This window comes from Mytilus californianus, unplaced genomic scaffold (assembly GCF_021869535.1).
Source record: "Mytilus californianus isolate M0D057914Y unplaced genomic scaffold, xbMytCali1.0.p SCAF_2, whole genome shotgun sequence".
Taxonomy (NCBI): Eukaryota; Metazoa; Mollusca; class Bivalvia; order Mytilida; family Mytilidae; genus Mytilus; species Mytilus californianus.
In genome coordinates, this window is record NW_026262668.1 from 51493473 (window position 1) to 51517739 (window position 24267).

General features: G+C 31.7%; 2 protein-coding genes across 4 annotated transcripts in view; both read right to left on the reverse strand.

Annotated features, from left to right (window-relative positions):
• Window positions 1-280: 280 nt before the first annotated feature.
• Window positions 281-8771, reverse strand: LOC127729972 (SNARE-associated protein Snapin-like). The gene is made up of 4 exons (XM_052237973.1): window positions 8590-8771; window positions 6047-6093; window positions 4558-4676; window positions 281-2971 (listed from the first exon to the last, which is right to left on the reverse strand). Exons 1-4 carry the CDS (start codon window positions 8721-8723, stop codon window positions 2891-2893), a joined length of 381 nt encoding a protein of 126 aa, XP_052093933.1. The 5' UTR covers window positions 8724-8771; the 3' UTR covers window positions 281-2890.
• A 7225-nt stretch (window positions 8772-15996) lies between these two features.
• LOC127729973 (uricase-like) overlaps window positions 15997-24267 on the reverse strand; it is a 39561-nt gene continuing 31290 nt past the window's right edge. Inside the window, exons 7-9 of one of the 3 annotated variants that reach the window (XR_007994912.1) lie at window positions 23361-23456; window positions 18725-21201; window positions 15997-18181 (exon numbers count right to left, since the gene is read on the reverse strand). Coding sequence is in view for 1 of the 3 variants with exons in the window: in XM_052237974.1 (XP_052093934.1) it covers window positions 21127-21201; window positions 23361-23456 (171 nt within the window). In the remaining 2 variants the exon portion in view is untranslated. Of the gene's footprint in view, window positions 21202-23360; window positions 23457-24267 lie in introns of all 3 variants that reach the window. The other 2 variants (XR_007994911.1, XM_052237974.1) reach the window with 2 other exon arrangements.

The window sequence follows — 24267 nt, forward strand, 5'->3', positions numbered from 1 at the left end:
AATGGTCAACAATAATACATCACTCAAAGTAAATAATTATTCATTATAACATAACAACTAATTTCAACAGTAAAAATAAATAACAAAACATTGTTCGATATAAAACAAAAGTGTATGGTTTGTCCTATGCTTCAGAATTTTGAACTGAACTTGACATTCACTGAACATGCTGAAATTGACATTGTTGCATGGTTGATTTTGTGTGTTACAAATGTACACATTCAAGTTTTGAACTCGATGTTTGGTGCCGTAGAAAATGGAGTTTATCCTGCTGTTCCTGTTTGTCTGTTAGCAGAAAATGGGTTGAATTCATATTGCTCTAAAGAAATGCTTGAAAACAAACAGAACGTAAATTAATCTATAGTTCGCATCAGGTCAAGCAGTACGTCATTGGAATGCGACTGCAATACACATTCTGAGGTCATGCATACAACACCCGTCAACAGCAATACACAAACGTAGTCCGGCAGTGGGGGGAGCTCTAAAGCAATATCTGTTGGGCTGTAAATGTATGACACCCAATTGCAGGATAAAATAGCTATATTTCTCTGTGTAGTTTATTCACTGGGACCTTTAAATTTCTTCTAAGAGAAATCCATCACTCACTGATTTTGTATTTATTCAATGGGACAATAAAACTGACAAAAGTTTAAATAGATTGACCAATAGATGAATCTGTGGAAAAGTTTCATTTGGTTTGCAATAAATAGTCTGTCTTGACATACTGCCTTTTTTGGTCATTCCAATAGGGTCACACCAAATATGTTTTTGTTATTCAGATTTTTTCTACTCAACAGGGGGGACCAAGTGATATTTTTCAGGGTTTTTATTCTCAATTAATAAACAAATGTACTTGATGAGATGCTTAAAATATGTTGAGAAAATGAAGTATTTTAAAAACATCTTTTTTAAATTTGAAGTAAAGAATACCTTTTATTACCAAAGTTTATTAAAAATTAGTGAAGATAGTACAAATAAGAAGCAAACAGAATTCAATTCTATTAAAAAGAAATCACCAAAAATTAACAAACAAATAATTAATTTGGAATGGCCTTGTATAAGCATAAAATTTCAAACTGCAGTTCCAGACCCAACTTTTCCTCATTTCTTCAAATTTGGCGTTTTCTGTTTAAATCCAATTTCAGCATGTTCAAAAATTTTCTTTCTCTCATTCCAAGGAAGTATTTTCAGGTTGGCATAACCAAATAAATTCTTACATGTCAAACTTGTGTTGAAATTATTAGTTATGTTGCCATTAGTCACAAAAAAACAATTGAAAATAAGTTTCAAATCAATTTTCTTTTTGCTTTTTATCTTCATTCTCATTGAGGCCCTCCATTACGGGAAACAACATAAATCAATTCAATGTGCGAGTCAAAGTCATGATTCTGGGATAAAATTTTGGAATATGGCTAATTCAGTGCAAAAAAACTAATCTTTATTAGATTGTTTGTAATTTGGAACAAATTTCCTACTTCTATTAATTCATTCATGGAGTGAGGTTAAGTATTTGAGTATCATGATAAAATGAATCAAAAGAAAAAATGTAATTGCATGTTTTAATGATTCAAATATATGAGGGTCTGGAAAGTTTACAGAAGAGAATAGTGGCCAAAATGTGCAGAATAATGGCCAAAATGTGCAGAATAAAGGGCAAAAAAAAAGAATAGAGAATAATGGAGTGCTAAAATATAAAGAATAGAGAATAATAGGCAAAATAAATAAAGAATATAGAAAAATGGTTTAAAAAATTAAATAATAAACAAAAGATGGATCCCCATCCAGTTCCTCATATACTAACTCTTACTTGTTATCTGAAATTTTGCACTTTCAGATGGCAAAACAATATAAATTCCTGCAAATCATTCAATTCAATCACTTTAAATTGTATTGTAAAAAAAAATATGGCAAAATGAATTATTTTGCTGTCCAGAAGGGAAGGTATGCAAATGGTCAGAAAGACTTTTTATAAACAAAAGGAAGTGTGTGGTTAATGTCAACAGCAACCTAACAACACAGGATTACAAAAAAAACACCTAGAGGTCAACTTCTACCAATCAATTGTATATATTTTCCTAAATAAAATGATAAATTTGTTCCAACATGCAATTTTCAAAATCATTAATATGAGTATTCTCAATTCAAACATAAATACTTAAAAACCAATTTGAAATCATAAATACTTCAACAACTTATTTCAAGCACTATTATTGGTATTCACATAACATAATGAAAAAGTATAATTCCTTAACATTTGCTACTAGAATACTGTGGATTCATTATTTGTGGGATACACATTTTTGTGGATTTCGTGGGTCTGGGTAAACCAAGAATTTAAAAGTTCAACGAAGTACATATTTTCTAAAGGCTTTTGTACAGACTTTAACAAAGACATGAAACCAAATATCCACAAAATGACAAGTTTTTCTCAATCTACGAAAATTGGTATTTAAGGAAATAAATGAATCCACAGTAATCTTGATTAGGGTAAAAAAGTTGAGTACTTTAAAATCAAAATGGGCGAATGAAAACAGCCAAAAATGTCTGAGTCATCTTTGCCAGAGAGCTTTAGTACAATTACATAATTTATGAACTAATTTACAAACAAAATGTATAATTATTTAAAAATAATGCCAGTAAAATTGTCTTAGTGGCCACTCTTTACAGCATATAACTGCTTATGAATGGCAGTGTTCAAATATCCATTTAATGCACAAAGCTTGCGAAATAAACCTCTGTATAAAAATTTTCAAATTATCTCCCCTTAAGTCCCCTCAAATACAGACATATTTATAAAGCTTGAACATGGCCTCTAAAATTCAACTATAACAACTGACATATCCATAGAATTTCATCTGATCATTGTTTGCATCACTTCTGTCGTCCTTGTTCATTTGGTCTGTGGATCAACTAATGCTTTCTGTTTTGCTGTCTCTTTAGAAACATTCGAATACAGTTTGTTTAGACGATCCTGAAACCACAAAAAATGTATAAAACTTTAGTTACATAAAAATACTAGCATATAGTATAACAATTTTTACTCATCCTAGGGACTTTAATTTTCTCCCACCACACTTTAAATTTTTTTATTTCTCTGTAAAAATAATTTTACCCATGTTCTATGTAAAATTGAAATGCCTAAAAATCTGCTAAACAGAGTTATTTTATTTGCATGAGATAAATGGTTTTTTTTTCATACTTATGTACAATTTCTAAAGGCAGTAGCAGTCAGTACTACTGTCAAGAAAATCACAACATCCAGTAGACCACAAACTTTTGGATACAACACTGTATACTCTTTTGTAGGTGCAATTATACAATGAATACAGGTCATTGTTGGTGATTCAATCAGGACTGATTTTCAGATGATGATGATGGAAGGCTGCTTAATGTCCAGCGGCAAATTAATATGCATATTCAGGACTAGAACATGTTAATGTAATATAAATATTAACCCTGCTTTGTACTAGACGGACACGCTGAGACGGATTTTTAACATGCTAGTTCACAAGGTAACAGTCTGCAGGAAGACATATCACCTTACCAGGACACATTATTCTGACGCTGAGCCAACCAGTCTTTGCTCTTACTCCTTAATCCCACATGCTAAGCTGAAAAGCAGCAAATACCAATTTTAAAGTCTTTGGTTTGACCCGGTCGAGGCGAACATGCTACCACAAGACCCCTGAGGCAGTACTGATTTTCAGTGTGTTCTCACTTTTCTGATGGTAACTAATGATAGGATCTCAAATCAATCATAACCTTCGATAACCATCAATTACCTTATAAATGAGGGTCTAGAAAAAATTTGAGAAAAAATGAGCAATGAACTAAAGACCAGAGAATGCAATGGGGTTGCTAAAATATGGGTACAAAGAAAAGAGAATAATGGACACACACAAAAAAAAAACAAAGAATACAGAAAAATAGCCTTGAAAATTGATTTTTATAAAGAATACAGATATGAAAACCCCTCAATCAAGACCCTAATAAATTACAGCAAGAAGGATTTTTAATATCAATTACAGATATGAAGACCCCTCAATCAAAACCTTAATAAATTACAGCAAGAAAGATTTTTAATATAAAATACAGATATGAATACCCCTCAATCAAGACCCTAATAAATTACAGCAAGAAAGATTTTTAATATTAATTACCTTATGTACCATAATGAGACACTATCCAATCATCTATTGGGGAGGGAGCATATTATTTTAAATAAATTGACTTAAATTTCTTGAGAAAAAACATTAAGTCTCTAAATGGCAGGTGAAAAACAAAACGATATGAATATTCAATTTATTTTGACAAGCATAGATCTAGAAGGTATCTTTAATAGAGAAATTCATACAGCAAATTTCTTTTTAAGTTCACACACATTTGGAAGTGATGCTATTCAATATAATTAAGTGTGATACCTGTGAATTCTGTAATATATTATTCACTAACATAACAGTTTAACTGCTATTCAATATAATTAAGTGTGATACCTGTGAATTCTGTAATATATTATTCACTAACATAACTGCTATTCAATATAATTAAGTGTGATACCTGTGAATTCTGTAATATATTATTCACTAACATGACTCTTCTTCTGGAATTGTTGAGTTTTTTCACATAGGGTTCGAGATCTATTGGAATTCCTTGAAGCTCGGCTATTTTCTTTAAATCTGAAAATAATAGAAAAAAAAAAGATTAAGGGTATCCATACATGACACAAAATCAGTACATGCACAGCAAAAAAAAAACACGAAAAGCAAAGGAACAGCACTGTTCTTCATCTCAAAGTCACAGCGCTGCCTTCAAAACGGAGCAAGAAAACTTTCACCTCACTACAAGTTTAAGACAGCCCCTAGCACCAGCTTGAGCGGAATTTTTAGAATAAACATATTTTAAACTAAAAAAGTGAATGAGATTGAATTATCTATATTTCTTCAAGCAAAATCACATTACTAAAAAGTATTTTTTATATAAAATTTTAATAAAAAAACATTGTAACTGCTTATCATAAATAGTTTAAAGTAGTCATTACCAATCTAAATAATACTATGACTAAACCCTTTAGGGAAAGCATTGTCTGTCCTAAGTCAGAATCTTATCAATGATTTGTAATGCATTTTGATGTCCTTGTCTAAGGAGAAGGAACAATTTATGATAAGAGCCAGTATTTGGCCCCTGGATTTGCAAAAATAGTAAATTTATTTTTTATGAAAACTTGGCTGATGGTCTGAACTGCATTGTATGTGATGTCCTTGTCTAAGGAGGAGTAAAAATAAATTGATAAATGAATCAGTTGCTTAATCTTGAAACTTTAATGCAGAAAAGTCACTTGACAAGTTGTGATGTCACTTGGACCTTATAAACAAGTTGAAATTTACAAATTTGACCTTAAATGGCCATTTCACACATAGATTTTGGTCAAAATATATTTCACACAAATTAACATAAAGTTTTCCAGGACCAACAGCTGAACTATAGACAAAACTATTTCTGATAGATAAGAAACAACACAGACATTAAAAATATAAAAGAAATCTATTCAACACTGAAAACTAAAGCAAAAGCATCATGAACTAAACTAGGTTTGAACATGGTGCTGCAGAAGGGTAGTAGCTAGTAGCATCTCTCATGTTACTCATTGCAAGTAAAAATTTGGTGATAAGTCACAATTGATGATGTAAAAATTGAGGAAAAAAGGACAGGATTGAGGATTTGACAAGTGGAACATATCTGTGATTATCTATGACAAAGCTATGAGGGTGTGGATTGGGGTTTACAGAAAAGAGAATAATGGGCAAAAAATATAAAGAATAGAGAAAAATGAAGTGCTAAAATATAAAGAATAGAGAATAATGGGCAAAAATCATAAAGAACAGAGAAAAATGGCTGAAAAATTTAAAGAATACAGAAATGGAGAACCCCATCCAGACCCTCAGCTATTCCAAATCTCAACCAAACACTTTTTTGGAGGAATTTGAACACACAGTTATGACAGTAGGGTATTTGTTTAAGTGATGAAGCTGCATGAAAAACATTGTACCTTCAGCCACTAGATCAATCTGCTGTCTCAGTTCAATCTGGCTCTCTCTGAAACAAACAAATATTTCAGTTGATATTTTATAGTGTGTCTTTCTATGTTGTGATGTTACACTATTGTTTCAGAAAAAGGGTGAAGGTTTGGTACCATTAAAACGTTTAAACCCCGCTGCATTTGTTTGCACCTGTCCTAAGTCAGGAATCTGATGTTCAGTAGTTGTCGTTTGTTGATGTGGTTTATAAGTGTTTCTCGTTTCTCGTTTTTTATATAGATTAGACCGTTGGTTTTCCCTTTTGAATGGTTTTACACTAGTAATTTTTTGGGGCCCTTTATAGCTTACTGTTCGGTGTGAGCCAAGGCTCCGTGTTGAAGACCGTACTGTGACCTATAATGGTTTACTTTTATAAATTTTGACTTGGGTGGAGAGTTGTCTCATTAGCACTCATACCACATCTTCTTATATCTAAATAATTCATGAATCAATCAATATAACTACATGTACTGACCATGATTTATCACATATATGTATTTATAAAATACAAAAATGAACAAGTTTATAATATATATATAGTCAATTTAATTATTATGAAAACAGAGATCTTAATTAAGTATGCTCATTCTTGTGATCTTTCGAACAATATTAAAAACTCCATAATAAATAGTTTAATGTATGAAACTTTCAAACAAAGATAAATCTTGGAATATGCAGGGAAATTTATGTGGGGTCAAATTTTCGCGTTTCTTTAGCTGCCGCAAAGCAAAAATTAAACACACGCAAAAAAATCTGATATACGGTTCTTTTCTCTGTAGTACTTTTCACCACCTAACACCAATGAACACATTAAAATACCACCTATCTCACCTAAATATTTATTAAATACTGTTTTCCAGTCTCACTAAATAGCGACAAGAAGCAACAAGAAGACAAAAATATCCACAAGAAGACACCTTTAGCGATAAGAAAGTTGATATACTATTAAGATTATAGAATTGTCATATTGTAGAAATATAGAAATAAATTTATAGAAAAAGTCAATTAATTACAGTTGATTACTTGTTTTATAAAGTTTAAAATTTTGTTGTATTTAGTAACTAGAAGCACTAGAGTCTTGTCATGTTTTTTAAAGAAGAAAAAAACTTTTTTATTTTGCCTAATAAATTAAAGAATAGGATAAGAAAAAGAAATTACTCTCCCCCTCCCCTTTTTCAAACACTCATGCATATCTTATAATTTTTAACTTTAATTAAGAATGTAAATATTTTGATATATGTATGGACCTTTTGAGTCTGAAACAAATCAAGTAAATTATCTTATAATTTGGTTTGAACCTTGATATATCAATCATCATGATCATGCAGACTCTACCATGTCTACATAAATATTTATTCATTTATCTATTATACACTATACTGTAAACTGTAAATGTGATATCATAAACATATCCTTGATAAAAACTTCTTTTCTTGAACAAAAGTTTAATTTTTTTATCAGTATTATGAAATAATGAAAATACATGTATATTAAAAAAAACAACACATGGTAATGTACATGTATGTTTCTATATCTATTTATTTGAAATTATTATTATTTAGATTTTTTTATACTAAAATTGTTTTCTTGTCGTTAAATTAGTCTTCTTTTCGCTTAATTATTCTTCTTGTCACTTCTTGTCGCTAATTAGTGAGACCCCTGTTTTCATCTTTATATATTTGACTTACCATCTGAATGAGGATGGATATGTTTTCGCACATATAATTATATACAAATAAGAAACAATTGACCAGAGAACTAAAAAGAACAGTCTTACAAGGGATGGTCTCAGAACAGTGCACTTTCAGTCTAACAACATTTTTTTACATATATTTATTGTGATCGATAATCTCACATTAAATTTTTTAACTTATTCATGTTAATTGAACAGTTTGTTTCTGATAAAAATAGTGCTGAATGTTTTTCTATATTTTGATTCTCAACTTTAATACACCTTATCGCTATTTGTCCGCCATTACTGGACATCACAAAAGTTCCCGTACAATTTTGACGTCATAATAGAAAATATCTGACGCCACAATGGAAAAGTGATTGTTGTATGACATCAAAAGTTCAAGCGGGACAGTTTCTCGGGTCAAGCAGGAATAGCAATAAGGTGTATGTCTCAAGTTTGCATAAAAATATGAAACAAAAATGATAGTAGGATTAAATGTTATGACGGTCACTATCCTTTATTGTATTTTATATAGGATAGCGACCGCCATTGACAGTAAACATGGTAAAACCTCATCTCAGACATCTGACCCACTAAACAAGCCCCTGTGCAACAAGGACTTTTGAAAGAGTCAGTTAGAATTTTCTCAATACTTTTGACATGCAATATAAAGAAAAGATTGCTCCAACGTCTTATTAAGATTAAGAGATAAACTGTATAGGCCCAAACTGCAGATACATTATATACATATATTATGACAGGCCTGTTTATTTAAAGATACTCTGCAGAAACTAGTCGAAACGCCCACTTAAAAGTGAATTTATGGTCTATATAAATCACCTGACAGTTTTCACACGACTATCAACTTCTTCAACCGATGGCTTCAACAAATCAACCAATCCATCAGCAATCGCATCTCTTGTCGAACAGTCCAGCGGTTTTTCTTCTCCCTTATTCGCAACGGCACTGGACATTTTTCTCTTCAATGTCAATTTAGCCCTTACATTATTATACTACAGCATCGCCCTTTTAAAACGTAGTATAGACTTATGATCTCACCAATGACACATAAAACATTGAGAAAAAAATAGCAAGCGACGTACATTTTCAAAAACCACAACGTCTTGAAATAGAATAAAAATTTGAAATAAAACTAATACAATAGTGTATCTGCATTTACGTGAACCCATTGATAAAAAAAAATTGACAATGAGGTCAAGGTCAGATAAACCCTACCAGACAGTCATGTACACCTTACAATCATTCCAATTACACCAAATATTGTTGACCTATTGCTTATAGTACCCAAGAAATAGACCACACCATGAAATCTAAACATTGACTAATGAACCATATAAATGAGTTATAGGTCAGAAAATACATGCCAGACAGACATGTATGCCTTACAATTATTCTTGTGCACCTAATACATTTGACCTATTGCTTAATATAGTAGCTAAGAAACAGACTTAATCAGTATAAAACTAAACCTAGACCAATTAACCATGAAAATGAGGTCAAGGACAGTCTGATGATATAGACAAGATACAGTCTTATACACCTTGCAATCCTTCCATACACCAAATAAAGTTGACCCATTGCTAATTATTGAGTATTTGAAAATAACCAAAATTCAAAAACTTAACATTGATCAATGAAGCATGAAAATGAGGTCAATGTCAGATGAAACCTGCAAAACTGACTTGCACATCTTAAAATAATTCCATTACCACATATAGTTGACCTACTGCTTAGAGTATATATATAAGAAACAAACCTAATAATGTGTAACGGGAGTGGAGTTTCCTTCTGGCTTCGCTGTCTTCCCGTTGTCTAACCCAAGTTCTGGGATATTGGACAAACTACGATATAAACAGAATGTTTATTTGAATAAATACATGGTTGAAATATATAAGTCATACAATAATGACATATAAAAAGATACAAAAGTACGGTGGTAGCTAGTCTACATGTTGTCTAAAATGTACGAGCCAAAGTATGAGCGTCTGCTCATTTCAAATCCTCTCGTAGACTGCCCAAAGACCCGGTGAGTGACGTCATATGTATAGTTCCTAGGGACAACGAGCCCGGTCGGGACATCAGGCACGTGCAAGAACAGGAAGTAACCCGATGAGAATTTACGTGGCCGGTCTCGGGACAAATATTTGTGGAACTATAAATAATGCTAACTTTAACCAATTTCCCCAATATAATAAACGTAACAAGTAAACAAAGTGACCACCGTCACACTCTCCCTCACTTAAGATCTAATGTGCCCACACATTAGTCCAAAGATCGGTGAGATATACTTACCTAAATACAATACATATTAGTTAATCAATAAAACAATGAATTTACTGTTACTGTCACTTAATAATCAATTCAAGATTATAAATTAAAAGTTCAGTCACAAATACATCTCACAGGACATCATCATGGAAGAAATAAAGTTCAAGCATCCAAACACACATCTTGTCAAGGTTCCAGGTAGGTAAAGTATCTATGGCATCCATTTAAGGTATAGATCATCTATAACATCTATATATAAAACATCAAAATCCAAGGTGGCAGTTCCAAAACTGAACGGTAATTGCATGTGGTTATAAGTATCGTTTATGTTTCAAATAATCGGCAAAAAGCCAATATACATTTCCATTTTTTTCCACTGTAGCCAGCTATCAACACACTGAAATAATTTCAGTTTAACCTCCGATATTTTGTCAGACACTGGAATAAATCAAAAGAAGCCAATTCTTCTTATAAAGTCCTGACTCACCAAGAGTCTATAAAAGTCCTTATACACGTGCACTGCACCAAAGATCGGGTGCCCCAATACGTAAATATATATGTCACCGAAAGCACTATTAATATGCCCATGGTATTATTATAAACATATATATTATACACATTTCGATAATGGAATCCATACAAACTGATTGTTTGTTTATTAAATTATATCAAGAATTATACAATATCATATATAAAACAATTGTGCTATTATATCATAAATCATGCCTTGGATTCCAATAATCCCCAAAACAATATCCATAGCCATGTGGACAACATACCCATGGTGAACCAATTAAGGTTTACAATAAAAATGTATACGCAACATATATACCTATTCTCGCGCCATTCTCTAGCACCTAAGGTATTTCCAAAATTGCCTCTATGTATACACCACCGAAAGCAGCTTCCAACAACAGCTAAGATAATGAGTGTACGTTCTTCTATTATCTTTATTCTAGTCACAACTCGTATAAGACTACCCTATTCCAGCTGTATGACAAAATTGTCATACATTTATCCTAAATACTGACTAACTCCACAATTTCTACCTCTGAAGGCATTTAATTAGCTAAAAACTGAAAATGTTCAGTATTCTCTCCACAAACAGTCAAAGCAAACAGAATTATTTGCAATTAAACTGAAAATATATAAACCGGACAAATTTCCAGTATAAAATGTATATCTATGACCACAATTCCACGTACAACAACGACTGAAAACATGAGAAACCGTACCCCTTTCCTTTCGAACTTTGAGAAACAAGCACAAGATATGCTTTTTAAATCCACAATATGTGAAGACAGGAATAACAGACAAAACGGACAGAATACAAGTACAAAACTTACTTCAATATAAATCCAAAATGGTAACAGTTAAAATCAGCAGATCCAATATTAAAATTCTACAAAACAGTGTTTTAATTATGACATTGAAATGACAATGATTACTTCCAATTAACATTCCAGAGATGTCATGTGCTTTGACGTCTTAAATATGACGTCATTTTGTAAACATGGCGTAAAAATGCATCGCCGACTTCCTGAATTTAGCAAAGATGTACTTGGCTTTTGATGACGATCAAATACTCTTAAATTAGTGAATTTTCTTTGTTCATCTCTAAACACGTGTGGTGTTTGTTTTCCTTTGAAATGCACATAACGTGTGATACTGGGAACGTGAACAAAATGTTCACTTTGTGGTCCAAATTCAATTTTTCCATCTGGATTTACATAAACATAATATGAAGGTAAGTGATATTCATTCATTTTATTGTATGAAACAATATTTAATTCCGTACTGATCCTTACAGGAACGGCAGCAATTTGAGAAATGACAAGAATATAGACAATAAACTGTCTGAGTTTGCCTCCTAGCCCTAGGGATTCAAAAATCCATTTAATTCCAACCATATTGTGGAAATTTCTGCACAAACAAAATGTTTGTATAAAATGTTGTCCTGAAATATCCCTCGGACGAGCCCCCAATGTAACGGGAGTGGAGTTTCCTTCTGGCTTCGCTGTCTTCCCGTTGTCTAACCCAAGTTCTGGGATATTGGACAAACTACGATATAAACAGAATGTTTATTTGAATAAATACATGGTTGAAATATATAAGTCATACAATAATGACATATAAAAAGATACAAAAGTACGGTGGTAGCTAGTCTACATGTTGTCTAAAATGTACGAGCCAAAGTATGAGCGTCTGCTCATTTCAAATCCTCTCGTAGACTGCCCAAAGACCCGGTGAGTGACGTCATATGTATAGTTCCTAGGGACAACGAGCCCGGTCGGGACATCAGGCACGTGCAAGAACAGGAAGTAACCCGATGAGAATTTACGTGGCCGGTCTCGGGACAAATATTTGTGGAACTATAAATAATGCTAACTTTAACCAATTTCCCCAATATAATAAACGTAACAACTTAAACAAGTAAACAAAGTGACCACCGTCACAAATGTTATTATAACCTTACTTAATAACTGATCCAAGAAATGAGGCAAGGGTAAGGTGAAACCTGTCTGACAGACATTTAGACCTCGCAAAGAACCCATATACCAAATATAGTTATCCTACGTATTACTCAATATAAGTGAGAAAATCTATGACATAAAAATTGTACTTTATTTAAGCAGTCACTGAACCATGAAAATGAGTTCTAGGACGATGGACATATGACTGACAAAATCTTAGTAACATAAGCCTCTTGTATACAAGGTATAAAAATAGTTAAGAATTTACCATTCAAAATTAATTAATTATTTGTCTGGTGTTTGTATTAGATCAGAATAAAATAGGGATTTTATAAAACATACTAGCTTATTGGACAATGTTCCTTGTTTTTTGTCTTGGTTTGTACGTTTATTTTTTCAGAGGAGTTGTGGGTTGGTGGTAGATGTGATCTGTTGTTTTGTCCTATATCTTATGTGATTCTTGTTTTCCTTTTTTAAGTATTTCTTGCATAACTCATACTCTGTCAAGTTTGTCCCAATAAATTATAAATTTTTAGACAAGAAAATGAAACTATAATTTTTGTCAATAGGTTTCTTTTGAACCAATGTGGTATCTTTTCTGCCATATATACCACTTAAATATGATTCTTCACAAGAATTTTACCAATTTAAAATAAAATGCTTCGCTGAGCGCAGCCTGATACGACCGCAGAGGTCGAACCCTGAACAGTTGGGGCAAATTTGGACACAATATTCAAGCTTGATACTGTCTGAATTTAGATTGTTATCAAATTTTTGACATAATATAGGTTTCTGACACAAAATAAATGTGGTCAAAGATCTTAAAAATCTATTGCACATTACTGTTTAATTGAAGATTTCTTCTTGGAACTTTTCAAAAAATTTGAAATTTGAAAAATTTTGAAAAAAAATATGAACCCCTTAAAAAAATCCCCCCCAAACTTTTTTACCCCCCCCCCCCCCTTGGAGCAATTACCCCCAAACTCAATCCCAGCCTTTCCTTTGTGGTATGGAACCTTGTAGTACAATTTTAGAGAGATCCATTCACTAAAACACAAGTTATTGTCTGGAAACTAGAAAAATGCTTGTTTTTTGCCCCTAATTCCTGTATGTTTGGGGCAATTACCCCCAAACTCAATTCCAGCTATCCCTTTGTGATATGGAACATAGTGGTACAATTTCAGAGAGATCCATACACTTACACATAAGTTATTGTCCAGAAACTACAATAATGCTTGTTTTTGGCCCCTTTTTGACCACTAATTCCTAAACTGTTGGTACCATAACCCCCAAAATCAATCCCAACCTTCCTTTTGTGGTATTGAACCTACTTGTAAAATGTTATAGAGATCCATTCACTTAAACTAAAGTTATTGTCCGGAAACCAAATGTGTCTTCAAACGACGACAACGACGACATCATAGCATTATACGAACCCCAAAAATTTTTTGCGGTCGTATAAAAAACCAAATAAACCAACCAAATTTAATAATTGTATTTTGTCATGCTTTTGGCATTGTTTAAAACAAATGAGATACACTGTATTTCCATACATTATTTCCGGCAAGTTTGATGGAGATAGGTTGGCCCAGAAAGTAATAATTACAGTACAACTGTAAAAAATGAAAACAACACGTTATACATTTTATGCGTCTGAAGCGCTTTTCTGGATTAACCATCATCAGGAACTCTCAAAGCAGAATATTTGATTGCCAAGGATATAACCTATGTGGCATCATTACTGTCATATATGCCTCCCAATCTGCACAAAGTTGGGAAACTTTTTTAAAAGTTTCTCTCAAATATAACTCCTATGCAGTTTGAACAAATCTAGCTCAATAGTTTCAGAAATAAATGTGGATAGTGTCCACATGTGTCCACAGATGATGCCCCCGCTTGCATATCATATAGTTATAAAGGGACATAACTGAAGAACGGTAAAAGTGGTGCTACCCAAAATTGAATTTGATCTGAGTTTTGTAGTAATAAGCATTGTGTGTAAGTCCCATAACATTTGGTTGAGGATAACTTAAGTAGAGAACAGAAACTAAAAATTCAGCAATTTTTCTATTTGTAAACACGCATAACTCTAGAACGGTTGTGTATAAGTTTTATAACATTTGGTTGAGACAAACTAAAGTTAGAGAATGGAAACGAAAAATTCAGCAATTGTTATGTTTATAAAGGGACAAACTCAAGAATGGTAAAAGTGTCGCCACCAAATTTTGTACTTAATCTGCATTATGTAGTAACAAGCATTGTGTATAAGTTTCATAACATTTGGTTGAGGCAAACTAAAGTTAGAAAACGGAAACAAAAAATTTGTACTTGATCTTAGTTTTGTGGTAATGAATATTGTGTATAGGTTTCATAATGTTTGGTTGGGGCAAACTTAAGTTACAGAATGGAAACTAAAAATTTTGCAATCTTTTGATTTATAAAGGGGCATAACTCAATAATGGTTAAAGTGACACTACCCAAATTCAACTTGATCTGTGTTTTATCAGTGGAAGTCAAAATTAAACATTGCATTGTATAAAGCATTGATTGTAGTTGATTCAACTATAATCATGGACAAAGGAAGATAACTCCAATTTTAAAAATTACTTGATATTTAGAAGAAAATAAAAATTTTGCAATTTTTCCATTTATAAAGGGGCACAACTCTAGAACGGTTAAAGTGATGCCACCAAAATTCATACTTGATCTGTGTTTTATGGTTATAAGCATTGTGTATAAGTTTCATAAAATTTGGTTGAGGCAAACTTAAGTTAGAGAACAGAAACTAGAGATTTTGCAATTTTTCCATTTATAAAGGGGCATAACTCTAGAATGGTTAAAGTGATGCCACCAAAATTCAAACTTGATCTGTGTTTTGTGGTAATAAGCATTGTGTATAAGTTTCATAACATTTGGTTGAGGCAAACTCAAGTTAGAGAACGGAAACCAATTTTGGGACGTACATACGTACAGACGGAAAAGGGTAAAACTTAATGCCCCCACCGCTACGGCGGGGGCATAAATATGAACATTGACCAATCAGATTCAAGACTTGCCCTACCTTTTTTTGTCTAATCTATATGGAATTGTCTAATCTAAATGAAATGAGGAAATTTATAAAAGACTTTCCATAATTATTCTTGTTAGTTTTATTAAAATTGGCCATGTATTTAACAATTATTAAAAAGCTCAGGAGTTGACAGAAGTATGGACATTTGAACTGTTGATAAGTACCAAGTGATGTTAATGGCTCACACAGCACCTTTGAGTCAAATGAGCCAATCAAATTATAACACCCAAAACCAAATTCGTATCTCTATTTTGATATTTAAATAAATGACCTTTAGTTATCTAATCTATCTAAAACTTCAAACCATTCCAATGTGCACAAAATCTCAAAGTTCTGAAAGGTTTTGGATTAGTGGTTTAAGTAATAATGATAGATGACGTTATAAGATATCCATTGATAACAAACAAACAAAAATCAAACTTAGTTTTAATAGTAAAATAGTGCTTCTGGAATATTGATACACTTTTGTAGAGTTGATACATTCTGGTAATTTGTAAAACAACAAATAATCTCGTTTACGACAATATACAAGACATTGTATTTAAATGAATCACATATGTATAGTTCCCACATCTCTGATTAGAACGCATATTTATAAAAAGACAAAGTACTTATACGTCAGGTTGAGGTAGCTGAAAAATTTCCAATTCTTGAAAAGCTAATGGATATAAAAAAAGTCATAGGTATCTGCTCTCCAGTTATTATAAAAAATCATGAAAAATCTCAATTTGAAAAACCACTCTCCTGTCAAACTTCATATCTCCATCATCGAAGAAAAAATCTTAGCATTTTTTCATAGCCTGTCAATGCTATGAGTTTGTGAGTTTGAACCCCACATGTGGCAAGGTGTTTTCAACTCTGATCTTAATTGACTACCGGGTAAGATTGCCAATTTTTCTGCCAAAGGGTGGTGGTTCTCTTCAAGTACTCCAACTTCCTTTAAAAATTTTGAAAATTTGACAAATCAATTCTATATGGATTAAACAAATGTTAACATTAAATATGATAAAAATATACGTAACAAATATATAAATGTCTACAAAAACAAAGAAAGATCATATCAAATGTAATTAAAAGAGATATCTTTAACTTTCAGGATTTAATACTCGTCTTTTAAATAAAAATATTATCATTTGTCTAATATTATGATATCTTTAACTTTCAGGATTTAATACTCATCTTTTAAATAAAAATATTATCATTTTTCTAATATTATGATATCTTTAACTTTCAGGATTTAATACTCATCTTTTAAATAAAAATATTATCATTTGTCTAATATCATGATCATTTTTATGAAATTCTTTAAGTAATATTAGTAAAAAGGGTAAAGTTGAAATGTAAATTCAGAAAAATATACATATAATTATTCATCCCTCTATAGAGAAATAACACAATATTTGAACATGTCTTTTATCTGTAATTGTTTTCTATTAAGCCACACAATTGAGGGTCTTGATGGGGTCCTCATTACAGCATTAAAAAAATTAGGGCATTTTTCTTTATTCTTTTTAATTCAGCACCCCATTATTCTCTTTTTTTCTTCTTTTTTTTTACCTATAATCCTTTTTATCTGGAAACCCCATTAAGATCCTCATGTATCAAGCTTTAGTTAAAGCATCTGTCAATCGATTACAGGCATTAGAAAGTTGTAACCATGGGAACAAGCTGTGAAAAGTTTAACTTACAATGGTATTTTTAAATGCAGAGTAGTTTATCAGGTAATCAGAATATTTTCAAAATCATGAAATTTACTCACTAGGCAGTCTCTTAGCATGTCTGTAAAAGTATATAATACTACTGTAAATTCTGAAATTATTGCATGCATTTATTTTTGCGATTTTTGAAGAATGGACAAAAATGTGAGATTAATTACTGCGATATCCAGAAAATTTGCATATAAATTTATGTATCGAAATTCAGAATACGAGTTCTTATTATTGCGATACTCACTCAATCGCATTATTCACATTAATAAAAACGTCGCTATAATTTCTGAATTTACACTACTTAAAATACTTGTAAATGTTCAGAGTCAGCTTGAACAGCCATATAAATGTATAATGTAAACATACCAACATCAATGACATTCATCTGCAATACCTTGTTTCGTTATGTTGTCTCTTCTGTTTATTGCACATTAAGACTAGTATATACATCATTAAAAACATATACTTATGTTACAAAGAAGTATCCATGAGATAGTGGTTGGATGAGTAAATAAACTGTTAACACAGAGATATGTCTCGCCTATTTGTTATTTTGATAATGCAAATGTTGAAATTAAAATTACAATACTTTAACATGTAAGTTATGCAAATATTCAAGTCAATGAACCATGACTGAATGAACAGGGCTAAACAGTCTCCATGGAAATGAGATGTGCCAATTCTAATACAACTGCAAACCAAATACCATTGACTTTTCATAAGTCGTTTCCTTTAAACAAACCTAAACACAAACATTAACTTGTAAACTATGTAAAAGTTTCAAAGTCCATGAACCATAATTAGGGGGGTGGGGTTATATAATCTCCATGGAAATGAAACTTGCAAATGCCAATACATTTGCATACCTAATATCATTGACTTAAACTGACCTAATCACAAACTAATACTGTAAATTCAGAAATTATTGCGATGTTTTTATTATTGCGAAAAATGCGACATGGTTATAATCGCAATAATATAAACTCGCATTTTGAAATTTTTTATATGAATTAAACAGGATTTTTCTCAATAACGCAAAAATTAAAATCGCATTTTAGTCTAAAATGACAAAATCGCAATAATAAATGCACGCAATAATTTCTGAATTTACAGTACATGTAAACTAAGCAAAAGTTTCAAAGTCAATAGACCATGACTGAGAAGTAAGGACCAAATATTCTCCATGGAAATAAGATGTGCTAATGCTTCTACAACTGCATACAAATTATCATTGACCTACTACTAACGGTTCCCCTTAAACTGACCTAATCACAAACTAATACATGTAAACTAAGCAAAAGTTTTAAAGTCAATAGACCATGACTGAGGGGGCAGGGCCAAATAATCTCCATGGAAATGAGATATGCCAATGCTTAAACAACTGCATACCAAATATCATTGACCTACCACTAGTGGTTCCCCAATAAACTGACCTAATCACAAACTAATACATGTAAACTAAGCAAAGTTTCAAAGTCAATAGACCTTGACTGAGGGGGTTGGGCCAAATAATCTCCATGGTAATGAGATGTGCCAATGCTAATACAACTGCATACCAAATATCATTGACCTACCACTAGTGGTTCCCCATAAACTGACCTTATCACAAACTAATACATGTAAACTAAGCAAAGTTTCAAAGTCAATAGACCTTGACTGAGGGGGTGGGGTCAAATAATCTCCATGGAAATGAGATGTGCCAATGCTAATACAACTGCATACCAAATATCATTGACCTACCACTAGTGGTTCACCATGAACTAGACCTAATCACAAACTAATACATTGTTGACGCCGCCGCCGCATTCGCCGACGCCGGAAAAAAAATACCTATGTCTCGCTTTTTGACTCTGTCAAGGCGAGACAAAAATGTGTTAACTAAGTCATTTTTATTCTACTCAAAATTATTTAGGCAGTGTATTTCACCTGCTTTGAAGCAAAATGAAGAATAAAAGAACAGTGATGCTATGCCATATTACTGCTTAACATTCAGTAGCTGTTTAGGTCAAATATAAGAAGGGATGTCATCTAATACAATCACTTATAAAAATATCCACTCCAAATATCAATTGTCAATCATAAATAATTCTTTAAAAGCATTAAAGGTCCCAATTTTTTTATACTGCATGTAACTATTATGCAAACACATTAACGTAGCAGCATATCAAATATCAAGATCTATTGTAAGACATTGACATTATTTTTAATTGTGTACTGCAAACAAATTATTTTTTGCAGTTATTATCAACTTATTATCACAAAATTGAATATCCAAACAGTGTCAGAATTCTAAAGCCAATAAAACATCACTAAAGGGCAGAGTCTCATTTTCTGCTTGAACCTTTAATGCATGGATAATCCTATGTAACATCAATATATCAATGATTCTTTATGAGAAAATATTCCTTACGCAAAAAAAAAATGAAGCAAAAAAGTAAAGCATATGAAGTATTTAAAAAAATCCTTGAAGCATAACATATGGAGAGCACCCTACACCACATAGAACTGAAGTACTTTCCTGAAACGGATAAGATGGATTGATTAGTGATTGCTTTACGCCGCATCAGCACAAAACGGCTATATCGCGGCGATTAATGGATAAGAAGTTGTAATAGTAAAATATAAAATGACACTTAAATCTTGCACTTGCCACATTCTTTAAATAGCAGTCAAGATAAAAATAAAAGTAAAACTGACAATTTCTTGTCATAGATGAGACAGTTTTGGACTAGTACAAAAGTCTAATCTGTGTAAATTGTGTTCTGTAAATAAATCAAATTTTGCAGATAATCATAATATGCTGCTGGTATATTGTTTTAGTATAATCATATGATACACATTCTATTGTAATTAGTTTTTCTAAGAACCATTTTCCTGCTTTTATAAGTGTTACAAATGTACTAAAATAAATACAGGAAAACTAGCAATTTAAGTAATCCAGTTATTTCTGTAACTTTCATGCAAATAAAAATAGCACAAATATTCATCTTTGCAAATACTGTAAACCAACTTATTTTCGTGGATACTTTATTTCATGTTTAGCCCTTGTCTAGTCCACTTCGCAGTGATTTAATTTGGTGATTTTCAAATTTACTTGAAGTAGTTAAATAAGGAAAGATCCAAGTTTTACAAATTTGCAACAATTTATATTCACGTTATTTTTCTACTCCTGAAAGTCGCAATATTAGTTGGTTTACAGTATGCCAACGTGGATCTTTTCTAATATCAATACATCTACAGAGTTTAAAATCATGATAATAAATTGCAACAAATTTGACTAGAAAGCCCTAAATTTGAAAAAAAAGCAGTATCTGCAATAACCATTTGGTCAATATCATATGGTATAAATATTACTTTTACATTCACCCTTTTGATAAAGCATGGTTTAAAATGTTTTCAAAAAAATTGTAAGTAAGAAGAATTGATTTTCACATAATAATTATTGGTATTTCAAATTAACATAATTGTAAATATTCAGATATGAAAAAAAAACAATTTCTTACAAATATACCATCATAACAAATATAAATACTGTCAGTAAGTTGATCACAATCTGAAAATTGTAAATTGTCTGATATAAAACCTTTAAAGCTTTTACCAAACTTAAAATGTTCATTAGCATGAAGAATAAGAAGCAATTATTCAACAATATAGATACAGGTAATCCAATTTCACAATATTGATACAGGTAATTCAATTTGTAACATTTAAAACTTTCAGATCTAAAGTAAAATCATTACATACTATTTTAAATCATAACAAATTCTATAAATATTGGTCCTTTTTTGAATTTTGACTCTTAAGATTGTCTGGAATAAACCATTTAAATCCATTTCTAAAGCTTTGATAATCGTGATCTTTGTATCCTTGCTGATATGTTCCCTGATGGCTTGTCTGTTGGCATATATACCTAGAAAATACATGACAAATTAATCATTCTTTTTGTTTGAAGGTGGCAGTTGCTATCAATATGTGGAAAAATAAGGGTGCCTATAAAGTGCGAAAAGAAATAGAAACGAAAAGAAACGAAACGAAATGAAAAGAAACGAAAAGAAACGAAACGAAACGAAAAGAAACAAAACGAAACGAAATCAACATAAAACGAAACGAAACGAAACGAAATCAAATAACGAAACGACATCAAATTACGGATCACTTTAATTAACTTTTTTTAATCTATCTAAAAACAAAACTTAAAAAAGATCATAAAATACTTAGACAAATACAATATTGTATTACTAGTGTATGTGCCTTATTGTGGTTTTTCGTGAGGGTGAGGCAACACTGACTGGCCTCTCGGAATTAACGTTCCTACAGTTGTCATCCTAGCTGTTTAATGGTACACTGGAGCATCCAAGTTTAAAACCGACTAAGGCACGGACCATTTGACTTTTTTGGGGGGAGGGGGAGTCTGGTCTTTTCATGTGGACCGGGATTTTTTTTCGAACGCTACGCGGGACAGATTATTGTTTTCATTGTTCAATGTAGAAAATTTATTTGGGATTTTTTTTTTTCTATTGGAAAAATGTGGGCAACTTGGATTATTTTTTTTTTAATCCAAGTGCTGGCTGGACAGATAATTTGTTTTACCTAAATCAGGGCCAGGATATTTTTTCTAAAAAAGACCCCCCCCCCCTTTCCCCAATAAAGTCAAATGGTCCGTGTCTAATCGTGTCTGTCTAGTATAACATATAGAGTTCATAATCAAATATTATATATTGTGTTTAAATTCCTAAACCACAGCTTGTTAACGATTACTCTGAATTTCACATTTTTTTTCCCAATTTTAAAAGAAATTGTATCAAACTAGACAATACTATTTATAAATATAATCGGCTTAATATTCAATTTGACTGATTTAAATTTTATTTCTATTTCGTTTCGTTTCTTTTCTTTTTGTTGGTTCCTATTTCGTTTCGATTCGTTTTATGTTGATTTCGTTTCGTTTTGTTTCTTTTCGTTTCTTTTCGTTTCGTTTCGTTTCGTTTCTTTTCATTTCTATTTCTTTTCGCACTTTATAGGCACCCGGAAAAATAATACTATAAGGCCCGAGAACACAGTTATTTCGTAGTGCATTTCTTTTAGAAAATAAATTCAAATTAAAAAAATCGAACCTGCTCTATCTCAAAAATAGGCTTACTTTTAAAACAGAACAACTGTTTTTTTGACAATCAGTTGATATATTCAAACATAAAAGTTGAATTTTAAATAATTTTAGACATCTTATGGAATTTACCAAATTTCCCGATTATGGCTGTATAACCGACGAAAAGGGTACAATCTAAACCAAAACTGCTATATTTAATTAAAGTACATACATTCAACATTTGATTTTGAAAATCAGAGATAGTTTAAGATATATCTGATTTTATGGCTAATTTGGCCCTAAAAATTACTCCTTTTCCTTTCTTTCCACATATTACTTTTCATTTACATGCAGATATATTTTTTTACAATTCTCAAATTATCATTTTAATTTTCTAGACAGAACTTTACACAATTAAAAAAAACTGAAAAAAATAGTACATATATTACTGATTGAAACAAATCATAAGTAAATTTCCTTTAACTTAGCCTGGTCCTACCCACATACAAGTATAAACCATTCTTTGTTAACGCAAAATTTAAGCTCTTTTAATTCTCTGCTCAAATTGCTTCCACTACTTTCTAAATATTACAGAAATATCCTTCAAAAACAAACATTTCAAAATGTTCACTTCATACATTGTGCAAATAATTTTTAAAGTATCCTTAAACCAGAACCAGAAATATTTTGTATGCCAGATTAAATAACTATTATCAAATCTAAACCAGCCAAAAATGAATACAGTCTGTAACATCTGAGAGCTGGTGGACATTGCACATACTGTGGATTCATATATATTTTTGGTACCAATTTTCGTGGATTAAGGAAAAATGGTCTTTTTGTGGATATTTGATTTCATGGTTTTATAACAGTTTGCATACAAGCCTACAGAAAATTTGTACTTCGTAGAATATTCAAATTCGTGGTTCACCTGTATCCACAAAATATACTAAAATTGATATCACAGTAAGTTAATATGATACCTCGTTTTTATAATCTTTTAGGTTAAGCTTTGGGAATCTGTTGTAATCCATGGCAAAATAATGGACATTAGGTAGTGTTATCTCCATCTTCTCAACCTACAAAATAGAAAATGGATTAATTCATCAAAAATTGAATTCTTGGGAAAGGGCTATAACTGAACAACAAAAAAAGCTAAAATCTTGAAAATAAAACTTGACCTTCATTTAGTCACAGGAAACAACATATCTAAATTTGAAAAAAGTTCTTCAAAACGTTTTCATGTAAATGAACGTACACTGTTTGGCCGCCGCCCGCCCGCAGTACATCCCCAAATCATTAACCGATTTTTACTTCGAAAATACGGTTAAAAATGAACAATTACCCGCTGCATTTGTTTGCACCTGTCCTAAAGTCAGGAACCTGTTTCAGTGGTTGTCATTTGTTGATGTGGTTCTTAAGTGTTTCTCGTTTCTCGTTTTTAATATAGATTATACCGTTGGTTTTCCTGTTTGAATTATTTTACACTTTTTGTGGCCCTTTATAGCTTGCTGTTCGGTGTGAGCCAAAGCTCCGTGTTGAAGGCCGTACTTTGACCTATAATGGTTTACTTTTACAAATTGTGACTTGGATGGAGAGTTGTCTCATTGGCACTTATACCACATCTTCTTATATCTAATTAGAAAAAATTGGATGATTCAGAATCTGGGACATATTTACAAATTAATGAACCACAGTTCAAGTAGAATAACAAGAGCATCACAATACTGTATACCGGGTACTACTTAGTTTGAATGGCTGTATATGCTCCCCTCACTAAGCATAACAATTTCAGTGATTGATTGATTGTTGGTTTTTTATACACCACTTTCAGCCCACTTTGTTACATGATGGTGGGCAGTTGTTATTGGTGGGGTAAGCCGGGTACCC